The sequence below is a fragment of the Capra hircus genome, chromosome 12 (genome assembly GCF_001704415.2).
Source record: "Capra hircus breed San Clemente chromosome 12, ASM170441v1, whole genome shotgun sequence".
Taxonomy (NCBI): domain Eukaryota; kingdom Metazoa; phylum Chordata; class Mammalia; order Artiodactyla; family Bovidae; genus Capra; species Capra hircus.
In genome coordinates this window covers 52,935,845-52,956,273 of record NC_030819.1, presented here as the reverse complement: position 1 = coordinate 52,956,273, position 20,429 = coordinate 52,935,845, and the positions used below count along the sequence as shown (strand labels likewise).

The 20,429-nt window shown below is 45.5% G+C and overlaps 1 protein-coding gene across 1 annotated transcript in view; it reads right to left on the bottom strand.

Moving 5' to 3' along the window:
• ATP8A2 (ATPase phospholipid transporting 8A2) overlaps positions 1-20,429 on the bottom strand; it is a 465,925-nt gene that overhangs the window by 393,897 nt on the left and 51,599 nt on the right. Inside the window, exon 2 of the mRNA XM_018056568.1 lies at positions 11,402-11,546. Within this exon, the coding sequence (XP_017912057.1) occupies positions 11,402-11,546 (145 nt within the window). The remainder of the gene's footprint in view (positions 1-11,401; positions 11,547-20,429) is intronic.

Genomic DNA, 20,429 nt, shown 5'->3' with positions numbered 1-20,429 from the left:
GCCTGGCCTCTCTCCCTCCTCACCACGTGAGAAGGAGGCTGTCTGCAAGCCAGGAAGAGGGTCCTCACCAGACCTGACCCTGATGGCCCCCTCACCTTGGACTTCCAGCTGCTAGAACTGTGAGCAAATGCATCTCTGAGGTGTAAGCCCCCAGGCTACAATGTTCTGTCACAGCGGCTGAGATGACTTAAGACAGGAGTAACAGAGGTGCCCTCCCTGGCTGTTCTCTCTGCTTATCACAACATGTTCTCCCGTTTCTGTGTCCAGCTAGGTACACTGATTATTAATTTACTTCATTTCAACCCAACTAACCCTCCCGACTAAGGTCTGTCTAGTCAAGGCTATGGTTTTTCCAGTGGTCATGTATGGATGTGAGAGTTGGACTGTGAAGAAGGCTGAGGGCTGAAGAATTGATGCTTTTGAACTGTGGTATTGGAGAAGACTCTTGAGAGTCCCTTGGACTGCAAGGAGATCCAACCAGTCCATTCTGAAGGAGATCAGCCCTGGGATTTCTTTGGAAGGAATGATGCTAAAGCTGAAACTCCAGTACTTCGGCCACCTCATGCAAAGAGTTGACTCATTGGAAAAGACTCTGATGCTGGGAGGGATTGGGGGCAGGAGGAGAAGGAGTCAACCGAGGATGGGATGGCTGGATGGCATTACGGACTCGATGGACGTGAGTCTGAGTGAACTCCGGGAGCTGGTGATGGACAGGGAGGCCTGGTGTGCTGCAATTCATGGGGTCTCAAAGAGTCGGACACGACTGAGCGACTGAACTGAACTAAACCCTCCCAAAAAGAACAAGGGGCTTAAGACTGATGCAATGAAGCAAACTGCAGACTGAAAATGACAACCTAATGACAAGCCCACAGACAACAGAACTGGCACTTCTAGGAAAGAAAAGCTCTTCAAAATCATGTTTCCAGGTTGTGTTAGGATAATTTAATCAAATCTAATAAATCAGCTCAAAGTATTCAAAAATCAAGAAAGTTACCAACAATATGGACTGACACCCACAATTCTTAACCAAGAAATCTTGGTCAATACATATTGGGTCTTCAGATAAGAACTGTAACACATATCAAGTCAAAGTGTTAGCCACTCAGTCACGTTCGACTCTTTTGCAACTATGTGGGCAGCCAGCCACCAGGCTCTTCTGTCCATGGGATTTTCCAGGCAGTACTGGAGTGGGTTGCCATTTTCTTCTCCAGAAGATCTTCCTGACCCAGGGATCGAACCTAGATCTCCTGCATTGCAGGTAGATTCTTTACTGTGCCACCAGGGAAGCCCGGTAACACAGACAGACAGATAGTTAAACAGACACAGTACAGGTTCATGGTAAAAAGTTTTACTCATGAGCCATGTGATCAGAAAAGTGTGGAGATCACTGATACAGATGCAGAGCTGACGTGAGGGAGGGATGGTCCCTCCCCAGATGTCATCCTATCTCAGGCAGGATGCCCGACTGAAAGCCCGAGCCAGCCAACACTCTCCGGGAGCTTGTAAAGGATGAATACCGAGGATACAGAGAATAATTTCTCCGAAGGACGAACCACAGCATCCCAAGGTCAATCCCAAATCCCTCCCTAATTACATCTAATAATCCGCCTGCAATGTGGGACACCTGGGTTCAATCTCTGGGTTGGAAAGATACTTGGAGGAGGGTATGGCAACCCACTCCATTATCCCTGCCTGCAGAATCCCATGGACAGAGGAGCCTGGTGGGCTACAGTCCATGGGGTCACAGAGAGTCGGACACGACTGAGCAGCTAACCACAGCACAGCACAAGGGTAGCTAAAAGCCTCCAGTCCGAGTTGTGACGAGGCTTTCATTTACCAGAAAAGGGTAGATCAGCATTTAAATGATCAAACCCAACCTCACAATTTCAGGAAATTTCTCTGCAATGGTCTCCGGAAAACAAAAGGTCTCTGCCTTTTGTTCTCCGGAAGCATTGTCCCTCTTGAAAGGGCTGCTGATTGGCATTTCTGAGTAAGCTTCTGCTGTCTGTCGAGTGACTCAGCCAGAAGTAGTAGAATGAACACTTAGAGGCTACTTTCCAGATCACTACACAAAAGCTCACAAGACTGAACTCTGACTGCACCATTTTCTATAGCCCACAGTTCTACTTTTTCAACTTCAACACAGCTAGATCGGACGTTATGGAAACAAACTCCAGTACTGCTAGTTAGGGATGCTGTCTCCCTGAATGGTCAGCATCATGACAAATGGATGAAGATAGGAGTCCAGTCTCCCTGACTACCTCCCCTTCCAACACACAGCTCTCTCCAATAAGGACCCAGCACTTCCCATAGCATCCAACAGAAAGATGAGAGTTGAGCATTTAGTTCCTAATCTCCCAGACAGTTCTTGTTAATTTTTAATATATTTTTATCTTGAGATAAGTTTATAGTCACAGAAGTTACAAATATAGTACAGAGCTGCCATAAACCTTCACCCTGCCCCCATGTTAGTATCTTCAATCACCACAGTATAATCTAGATCAAATTAGATCAAAACTAATATAATGGCATCAGCATAAGAATACCCCAAATTACAGAGTTCAAGTTCACTAGTGTTCTGTTCAGTTCAGTTCAGTTCAGTCGCTCAGTCGTGCCCGACTCTTTGCAACCGCATGAATCGCAGCACGCCAGGCCTCCCTGTCCATCACCATCTCCCAAAGTTCACTCAGATTCACGTTCATCGAGTCCGTGATGCCATCTAGCCATTTCATCCTCTGTCATCCCCTTCTCCTCCTGCCCCTAATCCCTCCCAGTATCAGAGTCTTTTCCAATGAGTCAACACTTCACATGAGGTGGCCAAAGTACTGGAGTTTCAGCTTTAGCATCATTCCTTCCAAAGAAATCCCAGGGCTGATCTCCTTCAGAATGGACTGGTTGGATCTCCTTGCAGTCCAAGGGACTCTCAAGAGTCTTCTCCAATACAACAGTTCAAAAGCATCAATTCTTCAGTGCTCAGCCTTCTTCACAGTCCAACCCTCACATCCATACATGACCACAGGAAAAACCATAGCCTTGACTAGACGGACCTCAGTCGGCAAAGTAATGTCTCTGCTTTTGAATATGCTATCTAGGTTGGTCATAACTTTTCTTCCGAAGAGTAAGTGTCTTTTAATTTCATGGCTGCAATCACCATCTGCAGTGATTTTGGAGCCCCCCAAAATAAAGTCTGACACTGTTTCCACTGTTTCCCCATCTATTTCCCATGAAGTGATAGGACCGGATGCCATGATCTTCGTTTTCTGAATGTTGAGCTTTAAGCCAACTTTTTCACTCTCCTCTTTCACTTTCATCAAGAGGCTTTTTAGCTCCTCCTCACTTTCTACCATAAGGGTGGTGTCATCTGCATATCTGAGGTTATTGATATTTCTCCCGGCAATCTTGATTCCAGCTTGTATTTCTTCCAGTCCAGCATTTCTCATGATGTACTCTGCATAGAAGTTAAATAAGCAGGGTGACAATATACAGCCTTGGCGTACTCCTTTTCCTATTTGGAACCAGTCTGCCATTCCATGTCCTGTTCTAACTGTTGCTTCCTGACCTGCATACAGATTTCTCAAGAGGCAGGTCAGGTGGTCTGGTATTCCCATACATACATTTAATCAAATATTACTCAGTCATAAAAAAAAGAACAAAATAATGCCATTTGTAGCAACACGGATGGACCCAGAGATGATCATACTAAGTAAGTCAGAAAGAGAAAGGTAAATACCAGATAATATCACTTACATGTGGAATCTAAAATACAGCATAAAATGAACATATCTGTGAAACGGAACAGATTCACAGTCACAGAGAACAGACTCATGGTTGCCAGAGGGCAGGGGAGGGGGATAGATTGGGAGTCTATGATTAGTAGATACAAACTATTATATATAGAACAGATAAACAAGGTCCTACTGTATAGCACAGGGAGCTATATTCAATATCCTGAGATAAACCATAATGGAAAAGGACAGGGGAAAGAATGTATATATATGTATGACCGAATCACTTTGCTGTACAATATAAATCAACCCAACACTGTAAATCAATTATACTTCAATTAAAAAAAAAATTCCAGTGCTTCTTCCAGTGAACCTTTTCTGTTCCAAGATCTGATTTAGAACCGATACTGTCACATCGCCCTAGTCTCCTCCAGTTATGTTAATTTTAACTTGCGTTTTTCACAAATCCTGATGCTTCATTCTTTTCATGGGTAGAGATCAGAAGTGCTTAGTTCACAGAGGATGTTAAAAGTTAACAAAATCTGCAATCAGGGACAAGTGGAAATAAGTTAGTGACCAGAACTCAAACCTAGCACCTTTCCCAGTTTTTACAGATCAGAAAGGCACAGACGTTTCAGTCTGTGTTTTTAGTTTTGAATATTAGTTTTGAAAAATATTTAGTTTTGAATATTAAATTCAAAATATGCATTGGGTCTACCCATACAAGGGTCAACTTGATGAAGAAATCACCCCAGCCAACTCCCCTAGACATCTGCTGTTTCCTTAGAAACAAATACAACACTGGCCCAAGGCTGACACAGTTTTCTGTTTCTAAAAATAATATATTTCAAGAAAGCTCAACTGTTTGATTACCAAACTATACAATGCCAAAGGCCCTGAGTTTGAATGCTTTTGCCTGCAGAATGCCTCAAAAGCCTTGTTCAGGGGTGCAAACCTGTTAAGAGTTCTGATTACAAGCAGCTTCTGTGGCCGTAATTGCTACTGGCTGGTATAAAGAAAGGATTCTCAGTATACTATGACATTCGTGTTCAGGAAATATAAGATAGGAGTGCCTGGTTTGCAGACTAAATATATGGCTCTAAGGGCTGCCGAGGTGGCCTGCCTGTCAATGCAGGTTAGATGTAAGAGACATGGGTTCGATCCCTGGGTCTGGAAGATCCCCTGGAGGAGGGCACAGCAACCCACTCCGGTATTCTTGCCTGGAGAATTCCTGACAGAGGAGCCTGGTGGGCTGCAGTCCATAGGGTATCACAGAGTCAGATACAACTAGAGCAACTTAGCATGCACTCATATGGCTCTAAATTAAAAAAACAGTGAATGGTAACTATGTGAAGAGATTAGATAAACCGTAGCTTTTTGCTACATAAATCAAATCTCATTTTACATGTCTTAAATACATACAATTTTCATTAAAAAATATTTAAAATAAATTAAAAATATATTTACATTGGGGCTTCTCTGATGGTTCAGACGGTAAAGAATCCACGTGCAATGCAGGAGACCAGGGATCGATCCCTGGGTTGGGAAGATCCCCTGGAGAAGGGAATGACAACCCACCAGTATTTTTGCCTGAAGAATCCTATGGACCAAGGAGCCTGGCAGGCTATAGTCCATGGTTTCACAAAGAGTCAGAAATGACTGAGCAACTAACACATTCACTTTCTAAATACATATAGTTTTCATTAAAAAAATAAGTAAACAGAAAAATAAAAAGAACATTAAATAGAAGAAAATCTTGGTCGTTTGGAAGTAGATCAATGGAATGCTTTCAACATAATCCACTATTTGGGGCGGGGTGGGGGAGGGTGGCTGTTGTTGAACATTGTATTTATTTTCTTTCCTTGGGCAGATTCTATGGAAACGATAGGAAGATACATGCAAAGGAAGTTGGGATTAACATATACATACTACATTATATGAAATAGATAAATAACAAGGTGCTACTATAGCACAGAGAACTCTCTTCAATATTCTAATAGCCTATTTGGAAAAAGAACCTGAAATAGAATAGATATATGTTTCTGTATAGCTCTTAATTAATTACTCTTAATAAGGGTTTTTATATACCTTCATCAATCTTGACAAGGATAACTATCTCAAGTGAGACCTGTAAACCATGGTTCTTAATACAACAATCTGTACGTGAATCAAAAGGAAGTTAGAGTTGTTAACAGCATGTTGGTATTCTTTCTCTATTAAATTCTAAGCACCTTCATTGTGAAGACCAGATTCCACTTAAATTCTACAGCAGTAGCCGCCCAGGAAGAGTCACTGCTCCTCGAAGTCCTCCAGTCTTGGACCCGGTACCGCATCATCACTTACCACCCTTACTCATGCACAAAGTGCTTTCGAAGATGACTCTGTTCTCTTCACTCCTTAAGACAAAAATACCCTCTCAGACATCAGGATCCCAGCAGAATATTAATGCTACAAGACCTACCACCCCATACTCAATTCTCCTTTCTGTAAAGGCAAAATTCTATTTCAATCTTATCCTGGCAAAACCAACAGAATATTCACATGAAGTAATTTTCTTTCAAGACAAAGGAACCTACAGCAATGCAATAGCTTGGCAAAGCTCGAGTTACTGCTTTAATGAAGATTTTTGCTACCTGAAACTCCAACCTGAAATGAATGACTCATTCAAAACTGAGTATCTATAAACATTCCTAACCTGCTTTGAAGACCTCATTTCAGACACTGGAGAAAACCATTTGATAGCCTCGAAACTCATTACTTTACATGGTGTGCTGACATTCACACAAAAAGACTGCACTGAACTTGATGGCATAAACATTGCCCATTCCTTTGACCAGTAAATCATGAAGATATTTTCTGCAAAGAAATTTAACTGGAAACATTTAAGATATAGATATATGAAATTAATTATTCTCCATCAAGAATAATGAATACCAAGTTTCTCTAAATATCAAACTTTCTATAAGCATTTAATATTTAACTTAAAATGCTTATCCAGAACAGGAAAATCTGCAGAGACAGGAAGTAGGTTAGTGGTTGTCTCAAGCATGGAGAGAAAGGGACTAGGCTATGAAAGCCATGGGAACAGTTTCTTCGAGAAATGACAGAATGTTCTGAAGTGGTGGTGATGTGTGTACTATTCTGAATATACTAAAAGCCACAAAACTGTATCCTTTAAATGGGCAAAATTATATGGTATGTGAATTATTTCTCAATAAACCTGTCCAATTTTAAAGGCGATGTGACTGTACACTTCAGAAGAGGAACCTTGTAGAGTAGACATACATATAACCGTACATGCACAGATGTAATCATTACACTGCAAAATCTACTCATTTCTGGATGATGGAAGACAACTATTGTCTTCACAGTTAAGGTCCCAGAAAAATCTACAAGACCCCCTGGAGGAGGGCATGGCAACTCACTCCAGTATTCTTGTCTACAGAATCCTATGGACAAAGGAACCTGGTGGGCTACAGACCATGGGGTCAGAAAGAGTGGGACATGTCTGAAATGACTTGGCACACACACAAGAAAAGACCATGTTATGTGTCTCTATAATTATGATAATCTAAATTCACTGGCTTCAGCAATGGAAAACTTCATCCTAGCACAGCTTCAGGTCAAATTAAATGCTGGTGTCAAGTGTCAAGAACAAGGTTTAGGGAGACATCTGTTTACATAGCACAGACCCTCCCAGAATTTCAGGAAACAGCTTGGAATTTGAGTCACCACAACTGGCATTCACCTGGGGCTACCAAGGCCACAGTCAACCCAGGCAGTGACCTTCTCACTCCCACTAGCCTGGTGGCACCTCCTCCTTGGACAGACACACCAGTCCAAACACTAACCCCAGACTGTCCATCCCTGCTCTAATGGTACCATCCTGCCCTCACCAACCTCTCCGAACACCCAACCACCATATCCCTTCCTGGAAAACTCCATATCCCTCTAGTGAAGTCAAAACACCAGCTGCCCACGAAGGCAGTCTGAGAGCAACTGTCACCATCACCGAGTTCCTTCCAGGGAGGCCCTGGGATGGGGGAAGATAAGTGAGACCTGGGGCCCTGGGAAGGCCAGTCCTCAGAAAGGCAGAGTGTCAAATATTCCAGACAACCCCAATACCCCCCTCCACTGATCACATGGTCCCTTCTTCTCAAAAGGTCCCTTCTCAAATGGAGGCTTCTCAAAAGCCTCCATTTAGATGCCAACCACCCGGGATGACACTCTCTGACCCACCAAGAAAATCCATCAATGTTTTCTCAAGAAAAGGCTACTAAGAAAAAGAAATCCTTTATCAACTCCCTTTAATGAAAATATCCCTTTCAGTAGCGTTATCAACGTTCAGCAAACATTCATGCCCAAGATAAGAAACCTTATGTTTTTTAATCAGTATTTTATAAAATGAATGGTCCAGTGCTGAAACAATGTTGCTCAACATTTTATAAAATCCTTAAACCATAATGCCAAGAAGCTTTAAAATCAATTCTTTAATGAACAATGAGTCACATTACCATTAGTAATTCCTAATTAAATACAGTCAAGATAAAGTAAAAATTGGAAGACCGTATTCTAGGACAGCAGGCAACACACCTTAATTTCTAAGAGCCTATTCCATGTATTCTGAAACCGATGCTTACAGTATAAGCCATGGACCCAGAAACTGTATGAACTGTAAGAATATTTAACTAATTCAATTGTACACTCACATAATAAGGAATGGTTGTATCTACCTACTTTATTCCTAGCCCACCTATGGTATACTCCCATTTAGCCCTCCCCCACTCCAAAAAAGTACAAATGAAACTGTATAACAAACAGCCACTGGAAATCTCTGATATAAAAATCAGTCTCAAAAGTCAGTGAGTCTTCAGACATACACAACAAACTTATGGTCACCAAAAGGGAAAGATGGGAGGAGGGATAAATTAGGAGTTTTGGATTACATATACACCCAACTATATATAGATAGATAGATCTAACAAGGACCTACTGAATAGCGTAGGGAACTATACTCAATATCTTGTGATAACCTATGATGGAAAAGAATCTGGAAAAGGACTTATATATATACATGTATATAGAGAGCTATGTATAGAACTGATTGCTTTGCTGTACACCTGAAACTAACATTGCAAATCAATGATACTGCAATAAAAAATATATTAAAATTTTTTTAAAGTCAGTGTGAGTCAATTAAAGAACAGTCTAGCCCATTATCTAGACTTTTAAAAATCTTCACCTTCCATGGGAACTAGAGAATTTAGAGAAAAAACGAAGACCCCTATTTCTTTCTCCCAGCTTTAAGCATCCACAAATGAATACAGAAATTAAGAAAATTAATAGGAACTAGTCAAAAGACTCTTGAGAGTTCCTTGGACTACAAGATCAAACCAATCAATCCTAAAGGAAATCAATCCTGAATATTCACTGCTGCTGAAGCTGAAGCTCCAATACTTTGGCCACTTGATTCGAAGAGCTGACTCATTGGAAAAGACCCTGATGCTGGGAAAGATCAAAGGCAAAAGAAGAAGGGGACGACAGAGAATGAGATGGCTGGATGGTATCACCGACTCAATGGACATGAATCTGAGCAAACTCTAGGAGATAGTTAAGGACAGAGGAGCCTGGTGTGTTGCAGTCCAAGGGGTCGCGAAGAGTCAGATGTGACTTAGCAACTGAACAAGGCAAAAACACTACTTGAAAACATCTTAAAGTTAGAAACACATGGCAAAGTCTGAAGAAATGGAACTATGCTGTCAACACGGGATTCTGGATGGTGTAGGTGTCTTTCACAGAGTTGTGGATCCATCACCCCACAATGAAACCCCATGTATACTACAGTCTCTCTTCTTTTCCCAACCTCCTCCTCCACTCTAGAAACCGCTAGTCTATCTTTTGTCCCAGCGTTTTTGCCCCTTCTGGATGCTTCATATATATGCAATCATACATGAGACCTGTTACTGGCTTTTCTCTTAGCACAATGTGTTCAAGGTTAATCCATGTTTTAGTATGACGTTCCTCTCTGTGGCCAAATGACATTCCACTGCATAGACGTACCGCATTCTATTTATTCATTTGTCAGTTGATAGACACCTGGGCTGTCTCCCCTTTGGGCCACTCTGATGAAGCTGCTATGAATATCTGCACCCAGTTTTGTGTGGATGTGTGATTTCCTTTCTCTTGGGTATTTATTTACACCTGGAATGGCTGGATCATGTGTAACTTTACATTTAACCTTTTAAGAAACTGCCCAACTGTTTTTCAAAGCAGCCGCACGCACCACTTTTCATTCCCGCCAGCATTGTAGGAGGGGTCCCATTTCTCCCCATTCTTGCCAGCACTTGCTACTGTCCTTTTGATTAGCGCTATCGTAGTGGGTGACGCAGTAACTCACGTGTGCTGCTCTGCATCTTAAACCAAACCCACTTATCCTTGAATTTTGGCCTCAGTTGTTCTTCCAAGCTACACATTTAAGTAAAAAATAGGCCCCAATGGCCATTCTTAGAAACTAAAATAAAGTCAGGATAATCTAACACTCTTTTAATAAATGTCACTTCTGCACAGTATATGCATCATTATTTTACCCCCAACCCTATGAAGCTACAAAAACGCCCAGCAGCCAGGCCTTTCTGAATAAAGATCTCAGGCTAAGTTCAAGCGCTAAGGCTTCAGGGTGACACAAGACCCAACAAAGTTTTAGCCACAGCTTTCAGGAGAGCGCCCTGGACTGGAATTCAGTTACACACGCACAGTACTGGCAAACCTGACCCATGGCCTCCCTTCTCTGCACCTGAGCACGCGGTTCGGAGCCACTCACAGAACCACATCCTCTTAAGTCCCTCCCAGGGATAAAGTTGTCAAAGCCTGAAAGTTTAATGAAACTTGCAAACATGCCAACTTCCGTGCCTAAAAGATTTAGCTTTGCACAGCAAAAACACTTTGAGCTCAGCAGCCAGACAGGCTGTGTTCTATGTCCAGCTCTGCCACTTGGTAGCTAAATGGCCACAGGTCCTTTAACATCTATCTTCCTATGTCAGTTTCCTCACTTGAAGGTAAAACTGCCTTTTTCAAGAGGTGATGAGGTTTCCTAAAGCTAGTGTAACTAAATCATCCAACAGAGCAGCCAGCAAAGAGCAGACATCTAAATCTTAGTGTCCATCTGTCTTCCCGCTAACTCTAGGCAAAGTTTCCCAGCAAAAGAAAGCCTTCTTAACAAATGTCCTGGGCATTGAGAGCTGAATGCAAGTTCTTGTGATGGGAGGGATCCATTATAAAGCACTCTGCCACATTACAGTCGGCAAATTGCTAAGGAGAGCTTAAAACAGGCTTAAATAGTCGGGATGGGGGAGTTCTTGGGAGGGCACTCAGGGATGAAGAGAGAGAAGAAACCTTATTTTCGCCAGGACAGAAGCCTGCAAGCATCCTCCAGGCTCACAGACAGCCTGCACACAGAACCAACGCAAAGGACAGCAGGATGAAAGGTATATTCCCATACCCCAGTGGGAAACGCGGTACACACTGCCGGGCGTGAGTGGGGAGGGGAGGGGATGGGGCCGGCGGCCTCGGGGACACGGGCAGGGGCTGGCTTGGCTCCTGCGGAGGTCTCAGAGGAAGCCAAGGCCCCTCCTGTCTGGGAATTAGTGAATTGCTCCGACTGGGCCGCCCTCTCCTACCTGATCTGGTTGTCACAGAATTTGTTGAGATGCGGCTGGTTGAGGTAAATGGTGCGGGCTGGTGCGTCCAGCTGGTCTCCAACAGACGTGGCCCGGGACATCTCATCGTCTGCCTTCTTGTAGCCCGGAGGAGGACGGACAGGTCCTGCGGAGAAGAGGCGCGGGCAGAACGCAAAACACAAAGAAGTCACGCAGGGCAGCGGCGGCAGCACCGGCGGGCGGGGACTAGCTGGAAGGATGCTCCGGGCGTCGCGCCACCCAGTCCCTCTGCTGCCCTGGAGACGGGCGCCAGCCCCGCCCCGCCCGCTGGTCCCCAGGCGGAGGAGCCTCTCCGCGGGTGGGAACCTCGGCCCCGCCCCCACTCGTCCTTCCCCCCTCCCTCCCCCCTCGCTCCTCCTTCCATCCTCTCCCCAAACCTGCAGCCCCTGCGCCAGACCCGCAGGCTCCGCGGGGATGGTGAGGGGTGCACGGCTGGAGGCAGGGCCCCCGTGGACTGCGAGGTTGTGGGGAGCAGAGACCAGAGCCTCCCCTCCCCCGGGCGAGCTCCCCCTCCAGGCCCAGAGACCGAATTCTGGAGCTAGGCTTTCTGGTTCCTTTGTGCTTTTGAACCGCGAGAGGACTGCAAGGGGGTGTGCCCTGCACTCGGCCCCAGGAGAAGGGGCTGAGGAAGACACCTCTGTGCTCCAAGATGAAATTCCCAAACCTCGGTGCAGAGCCCTGCCCCTCGGCTTAGCCTGTACAGACGAGCAGATGCCCCTGGCCACCCGACCGCAGGGCACTGCCCATCCCAGCTCACGGGTACATGCGAGCCCGCGCCCCGAGCCTGCATCCCGAGCCTCTGTGGCTAAGACCCAAGCCCGTCTGTCTCCTTAAGACGCGATTTCAGCCATACAGCTGACCCTCTCTTGGGCTAAAACTCCCCACTCACCTTCACTTGAGGGGTCAGCAAGGGGAATGATGACATAGCCATCACTGAAACCACTCCCGCGGGCTCACCACGCCCCCCTGCAACACACACACGCACCTCCAACCACAAGGCAGGCTCCCTCCCTGGACAGGACAACCCAGCTTGAGAGTCGACATTCAGGGAGGAGGCCCTGAAGTCCAGGCTCACAGAGAAATAAGTGCCCTGCAGGTGACGGGGCCTCTCTCCATTTCCTTAAATCCCATCTGCTCTAGTACCTGCCGCACGTCCCACCTATAAAAGAAACAGGTGTCACAGAACTTAGGTAACAGGTATCTCACTTCAGACACAGCCACTTCCTGCTCAGAAACGTTTTGAAGTAGACAGTTTGAGCTATGTAAATTTATCACCTTTCTCAAGTGATTAGAATCCTGTTACGATCTGCATCCTAAGATGGGGACACTCCCATGTAACACTGGCTATTGAGAGCTGACAGGCTGTCACAGGACGTGCTCACAACCAGGTCCCCAGTCACAAGCTGGGTGTAGGTCTGAGTACAGGACTCCCCCCGACCCCATTCTCAGATCACCCCCTCTAGCCCTCATTCTCCGGCGTCCCTCTGCTCTGCCCCCTGCTTGTCCACAGGGGGCAGCAGAGAGCAGCAGGACCTTCAAAACTGCCTGGACCTCAGAGGAGACTGGTTTTAAACCTTTTGCTGATTTAAGGCCGACACAGGATATTTTTGAAATCAGCCTATACAAAAGTGCTGCTTTCCTCTCTGCCCACTCACCCCACTTTGTTCTCCTCCACAGCCGGTATCATCATTACCTGACATTATTTATTTATGGTCTGTCTCCCCAAGGCCAAGAGCAGAAGCTCCAGGGCAGCAGAGACGTGTTTTTGCCCAGTACAGGGACCTGTCACCCAGAACAATGCCTGGTACATAACGGGCACTTGTATTTGCTGGTTGAGTAAGTCATGTAAGGGGTCGCTTTGAATCCTCCAGGCAGGGACATGGTGATGGGCATCAAGGGCACAAACCCCACACCCTACTGTAGGCAGAGCAACTCAGCTCCAGGTGGTCTTCATTCAGTCGCTTTCAACTCTGGCTGCACACGATCACCAAGAAAGCTCTCACAATTAGCCAGTTCCTGGGTTCAACCCTTACCGATTGTGCCTCTTGCTTTTAAAGCTTCTTAAAGTGATATGAATGGGTGGCCACGGTTGAGAATCCATGGTGAGATGCAGGCGAGAACACAAAAACAAAAAAGCTGGCTCCTGCTCTCAAAAGAGATAACCAGCATAACCCCGGCTACCAGCAACTAGGACCAAGTGACTAAGAGGGGACTTGAAGGTGCCAGCGGGGTCAGAGGTCAGCGGCCACCTTGTGCCAAGGATGGAGAGCCGGTCAGGACAGTGCGAGGGCAGGTCTCAGAGCCTTAACCTCTGGTTCAGGTTTATAGTAGGAAAAAGGAGGAACATCTGGGTGAGGACAAGAAGACCTCAGACAGAGGCCCCGTGGACAGAGCACATTGAGGGGCAACTGAGAATGACAAAAACCAGTGCTGAGCGTTCAAACTGGGAAATAATAGAAAGGAAACTCAGAAAAATAGTCAGTGGCCAGACTGTGGATGATTTTAACAACAGGGGAAGAAATCTGAGCTTCATCCTGCAGGTCAGATGAACCACAGAAGGTTTCTAAGCAGGAGACAAGTGTACCCAGCAGTGACTCACAAGACAAGCACAGGAAGAGACAGAAAGGCAGAAAATGAACTCCACCATCTAGGAGTGAAAGTGAAAGGTGCTCAGTCGTGTCCGGCTATTTGTGACCCCCTGGACTACACAGTCCATGGAATTCTCCAGGCCAGAATATTGGAGTGGGTAGCCTATCCCTTCCACAGGGGATCTTCCCAACCCAGGGTTCAAACCCAGGTCTCCCGAACTGCAGGCAGATTCTTTACCAGCTAAGCCACAAGGGAAGCCCAAGAATACTGGAGTGGGTAGCCTATCCCTTCCCCAGCAGATCTTCCCTACGCAGGAATCGAACCAGGGTCTCCTGCATTGCAGGCAGATTCTTTACCAGCTGAGCTACTGGGGAAGCCCAACCATCTAGAAGAAAAATGATAAAAGTATCTATTACATGGAAAAGGGAAAAACAATGGACATAAGAAACATCTCAAAAGAAAATTCTGCATGACTTCCTTTGGACAAAATGTGTGGACCAGAAAGAAGAAATATTGGATAACTGAGGTGTGAAGAGAAGACTGAGGCCAAAAAAAAAAAAAAAAAAATCCCTGATAGAAATAAGAATGGAAACAAGTTTTCCTTAATAAGTATTTCAATGTTGGATCGTAAATATTGGGGTGAAAAATTACTGACACAATTTGGTGGGAACATAATGAAGTGAATGATTTCCTAAGTACATGTCATCTATCAGGCCAGCTCACCTTTCTATACAACTGTGGGGCCAAATCTGGAATTTTAAGTAGAAATACTGTCCCTACCTCTTCATCCTACCTCCAGGACTCAGATAACTTTCTTCTAGCTCAGGGGCTGCATCGTGACCCAATCCTGCTTTGGAGAAAGACATTAATATTTTGAAAATAACTAACATGATTTGTCGAAAATGTCTTGCCTAAGGAAAATGATGTACTATATATAGCAAAGCACATTATGACCAAGGTTTCCAATTCAGACTCGTGAGATGAATTCTGAGTTAATGCGCTAGGAAAATACCACCGTATAAAACCAAAGTGTATGTTTACAGCTCCCCCATGTACATAAGCCTGGTGTCAGCAGGAACTCAGGAAACATCTACTGAGAAAGAAGCCAAAGTGAAAGGAAAGAACAGACTCAGATGAACACAAAGCAACCCAGACTGGACAGCGGACTGCCAAGGCCACGAGGGCAGGGGCTCTCTCTAGTTCGTGGCTCTACCCCCGTCCTCCTATCAACTGGGTAACACAAAGCGCTATGTGGTTATGTGGTCCGAGTTGATCCAGGAAGAGTCTGTCTCCTGGGAACTTTGACATGGGACCCAGGGAGATTATTTGTTTTTCTGTTAATCTGTCTTATGTCAATTTGATTATTAGATCAACTGGAGAACCTCCAAGGACAGAAGGAATGTTTTTCTGCCTTTTCACATGCAAAGTTTTACTATCACACAGAAGGAATTCTTGGGAAAGACTCTTGCCTTCCTAAGTCAGAAGCCTGTTAAAGCGATAAGCCTTTTGGCAGCATTGCCCCCAGCTCCGTGGGAAGTGTCAAGCCTCAGCCACTGTCACAGAGTGAAGAATTCAGCTGGTCTTAGTCCTGGCTTCGCAGGGGGGAGCCCCTGGCCCCCTGGAATCTCCCAAGTGATAGGAGTATCTGTTGTTCATGTTGGAACCTTCTGAGCACACCTGAGTTTATGCCAATGGGGTGACTCCTGTGGACCCTGGACAGTCTTAGGATGAGGGCTGACCTGCCAGGAACACCGTGTGATTGGAGGGCTGGGGATTGAGCCAGTTGACATCAGCCTGACCTCCTGAATGGGAGTGCAGGGGGGCGACATGAGGACTGGAGACCTATAAACAGGAGTCCCATAAAAATATGAGGCCCAAAACACAGCCAGGAGATTGCAGCTTATGTAACATCCTGAGCTAAGGGGGCAAGGGGGTGTCAGGACACAAAGGAAGACCTTTCACGGGAGGCAGAGGAAGTGTTTGGAGAACAAAGGTCACCCTGCACCCTGTTATGCAGGGAAGTTTCTCGGGTAGAAAGTTATCTCAGATGAAAGTTCAGTCATGTGGCCAGTTAATAACACCCGTGTAATGAATGGGCTTCCCTGGCTCAGTGGTAAAGAATCTCCCTGCAATGTAGGAGACCCGGGTTCTATCCCTAGGTCTGGAAAAGCCCCTGGAGAAGGAAATGGCAACCCACTCCAGTATTCTTGTCTGGAGAATTCCAGTTTCTTTTTTCATGAAACCCCAATAAAACTACAAACACCAAAGCTCAGGCAATGTATCTGGAGAAAGCTTCCCACAGGGAACCTCCCAAGCCTCACTCTGTCTCTTTAGGCTAGTCCTGATTTGTACCTTGTCTGATAAAACTATAATCATAAGGAGATCAAAGCAGTCAATCCTAAAGGAAGTCAACCCTGAATATTCATTGGAAGGACTGATGCTGAAGCTGAAGCTCCAATACTTTGGTCACCTGGGTCTCCCATATTTTTATGGGACTCCTGTATATAGGTCGGCAAAGCGCTGACTCACTGGACAAGATTCTAATGCTGGGAAAGATTGAAGACAAAAGGAGAAGGGGGTGACAGAGAATGAGATGGTTGGATGGCATCACCGACTCAATGGACATGAATTTAAGCAAACTCCAAGAGATAGTGAAGGACAGGGAAGTCTGGCATGCTGCAGTCCATGGGATCACAAAGAGTTGAACTCAACTTAGTGACTGAACAACCAGTAACACTCTTTTCTGAGTGCTCTGAGTTATTCTAGTTTATTACTGAAACCACAAGGTCAATGGGAACCCTGAATTTGTAGCCATTTGCTCATAAGTGCAGGTGCTCTGGGGACCCCAGACTTTGCAGCTGGTGTCTGATTGAGGACAGCCATAAAGAATTGTGTTCCTAACCTGTGCAGTTTGACCAGCTCCAGTAGTTAGTGTTTGAATCTCATTGCAGACACCACTCTGAATTCTAGGATGAATTCTAGAATTCTAGAGTCAAAAGGGAAACTTCAACAATCACAGAAATGTATTAGGTAAGTCCAATGAAAGCGGGGTGAAAAGCCAGACCTACAGACACTTGGACCCAATTCTCCTTCCACTGGGTCCGGCTGCCCCATGAGCTCAGCACCCCTGAGCCTTGGTTTCTTCAGCCATGAAACAATATACAAATCAAGGGCTGGCAAACTTCTGCAAAGGGTCGAGTAGTAAATATTTCAGGTCTGGGGCTACATGTGGCCTCAGTCTCTTTTTTCAAACAACAAAGTCTAAAAAACGCATGAACCATTCTAGCCCCTCGTCAGACCAGATTTTGCTGACTCATATAAACCAAGTCCTTTCACAGTTAAACTGACTATATCCCAACCCCCATCTCAAGGAAAAGTTAGATTAAACTTCTCCTTTATCAAAAAGACAGGACATCAAGTTCCTGGCAACACAGGTGCTTGGGCTTTGGCCGCATGAGTTAAAAGTTGTCTGGATAAACAAGGTCCTTGCTCAGTCGTGTCCAACTCTGCACGGAATTCTCCAGGCCAGAATACTGGAGTGGATAGCCTTTCCCTTCTCCAGGGGATCTTCCCAACCCAGGGGTCGAACCCAGGTCTCCCACATTGCAGGTGGATGCTTTAGCAGCTGAGCCAGAAGGGAAATCCTTAATGTACAGTACAGGACATCAATATCTGCGATAAACCATAATAGAAAAGAATAGGAAAATATATGCTTATATAACGGAAACACTTTGAAGAACAGAAATTAATACAACACTGTAAATCAACTATATTTCAATAAAATATTTCGTTGACTATTTTTGTATATATCAAAATATTAAAAAATTGTTTTAAGTTGGTTATGTGATTTTCCTAATTTTTATGTACCTAGAAAGTATGTAAAGATGGGGGTGGGGTTGCCTCCAGAAAGATTTCTAAGAAAAGACTGCAGTCATCACAGAGCTATGCAATAAGAGGTACATGAATGTGTGCGTGCATGCAAACACACACACACATATACACACACATACACACTCTCCTTCCCAAGGAGTTTCGAGTTCAACTCCAGCATCTACCCACATTAACAAAGATGTTTCTAAACCTTCGAGACAGACATGGAGCAATCTGTCAAGGAGGCACTGGGGCTGTTAGCTCTCCTAATAAAATCAACATAATGAAAACACTGCACAAACGCAAAATGTGCCTCTTCTCGCCTTGACAGACACACTTCAGAGGTCTTTTTAGACCCCATCTTGTGCAAACCACATCTCCCCAAACACAGCATCTGTGATCCACTTCCACCCAAGATTTCAAAGGAAATACACCAACAGGTCAGGATCTCTTATGACTGCAAATGCCTATTAGTTTCTCTTTTGGGGGAAAGAAAAGATGGGGGAGGAAAGTACGGGCCATGGACTATTTACGATTTAAGATGTTGTGGGGCACCATTTCACCCGGAGTCATGGGGCATCTCCCAGACAGAGGCGTGTTGCCGGGAGGTGGGGAGGGGAAAGGCACACAGCCTTGGGAAGAGGCTTACATTTAACAGAGGCACCGAAAGAACCAGTAACCTGGGAATTCAGAGGACAAACGTGACTGCCAGGCTCATGCTGGCCAAAAAACCAGAGCAATTTCATTAAGGAAGAGTTTGCACTCAGCTATGAAGAATGGCTATGATCTGGCCGTGCAAAGTGCAGAGCCTTCCAGGAATGGCATCACACGAGCAGAGAGACAAGCCAGCGATGCTTAATTCACAGCCTGACCGGCTCCAGCTGGTGGGTGAAAGGTGAGCCACAGTCACCCAAAGCCTAGTGTCCAGTAAGCACAGCTACGCAGACTGGGCTGTTCCTTGAAGCCCGTTTTATACACTGTGTGCTTAGTCGCTCAGCCGTGTCCAATTCTTTGTGACCCCATGGACTGGCTAGCCGCCAGGCTCCTCCCTCCATGAGATTCTCCAGGCGAGAATACAGGAATGGGTTGCCATGCCCTCCTCCAGGGGATCTTCCTGACTCAGGGATCGAACCCAGGTCTCCTGCTCAGCAGACAGATTCTTTACTGTCTGAGCTACCCAGGGAGACAGACGCATTAAAAGCCATCACGTAAACTAAAACAAGTATGCTTTTCATGGAATTCTGTTCAGTGTTATGTGGCAGCCTGGATGGGAGGAGAGCTTCAGGGAGAATGGATACATATATTTATATGGCTGAGTTGCTTTGCTGTCCAACTGAATCTATTACAACCTTGTGACTCAGCGATACCCTCAATACAAAATTAAAAATATAAAGTTTAGAAATAACAACAAAGACTATAATAAAGTTGTTAAGTAAAAGTGAAAAAAACTGTACTTTTAAGAAAATACATTTAATAACTAAAAACAAAGAAGAAAAACTATGCTTCAAATATTCAATTCAGAGATTTTTTTCAACATGGACTGGATTGATTGAGACTTAAAATACAAGCCCAGTGAGTTTTCTGAAGCAAGTCCCCCTTTTGCTGGCATGGACATTCTGCATCACTCCTGGGGCCTCAAACCTGGTCTGGAATTACAGACAGACTTTAAACCCCACCGCCAATTCAACATGCATGAACAGAGTCTCCGCTCAGTTAATCCTAGGAGAGGGTGTGTTTGAACTTGTAGCTTGCCTGTTCTAGGTGTTTTAGGCTTCCCTGGTGGCTAAGTGGTAGAGAATCTGCCTGCCAGCGCAGGAAATGGAGGTTTGATCTCTGGATGGGGAAGATCCCCTGGAGGAAGAAATGGCTACTCACTCCAGTGTTCTTGCCTGGAGAATCCCATGGACAGAGGAGCCTGGTGGGCTACAGTCCATGGGGTCGCAAAGAGCTGGACACAACTAAGCAACTAAACATGGCATACACACACACACACACACACACACACACACACACACACACGTGTGTGTTTTGAGACTCACAAGACCTTGGCCCAAGGCACCCAGGCTCGCTGCACATGTTCTGCAGCACCCTGGTGACCCATCTTCTCCCTCGGTCTTGGAGCTCCCCTCCCCTCAAAGCAGCCTTCTCCCCTCCTCTGCGCTGTCCCCCAGGGCTCTGGCCCCTGCCTCTCCTCCCACCTGGTCTGCCCCTCGAGGCCTGGCTTTGCTGACACCCTCCGGTCACAGCCCCTGACGACCCGCCATCTCCACCGCACTCCTCAGCTCGGTTCTTCCCTGATGCCGCGTCCTTCCTTTCACTGCACCTAGGAAACTGGTTTGCTCATCCTCCGACTTCCAGCATTAGCTGTAAGCTCCACGAGCAGGGGCCCTGCTCATGTCAGTCGCCTCCATGTCCCCAGTGAAGGGACACAGAAGGCGCTCAATAAATGTGTCCAACGAACAAAGAGAATGTGGCCACAACAATCCTGTATTAAGTGGACAGAGAAAAATGTAGACTGAATTCAAGGAGT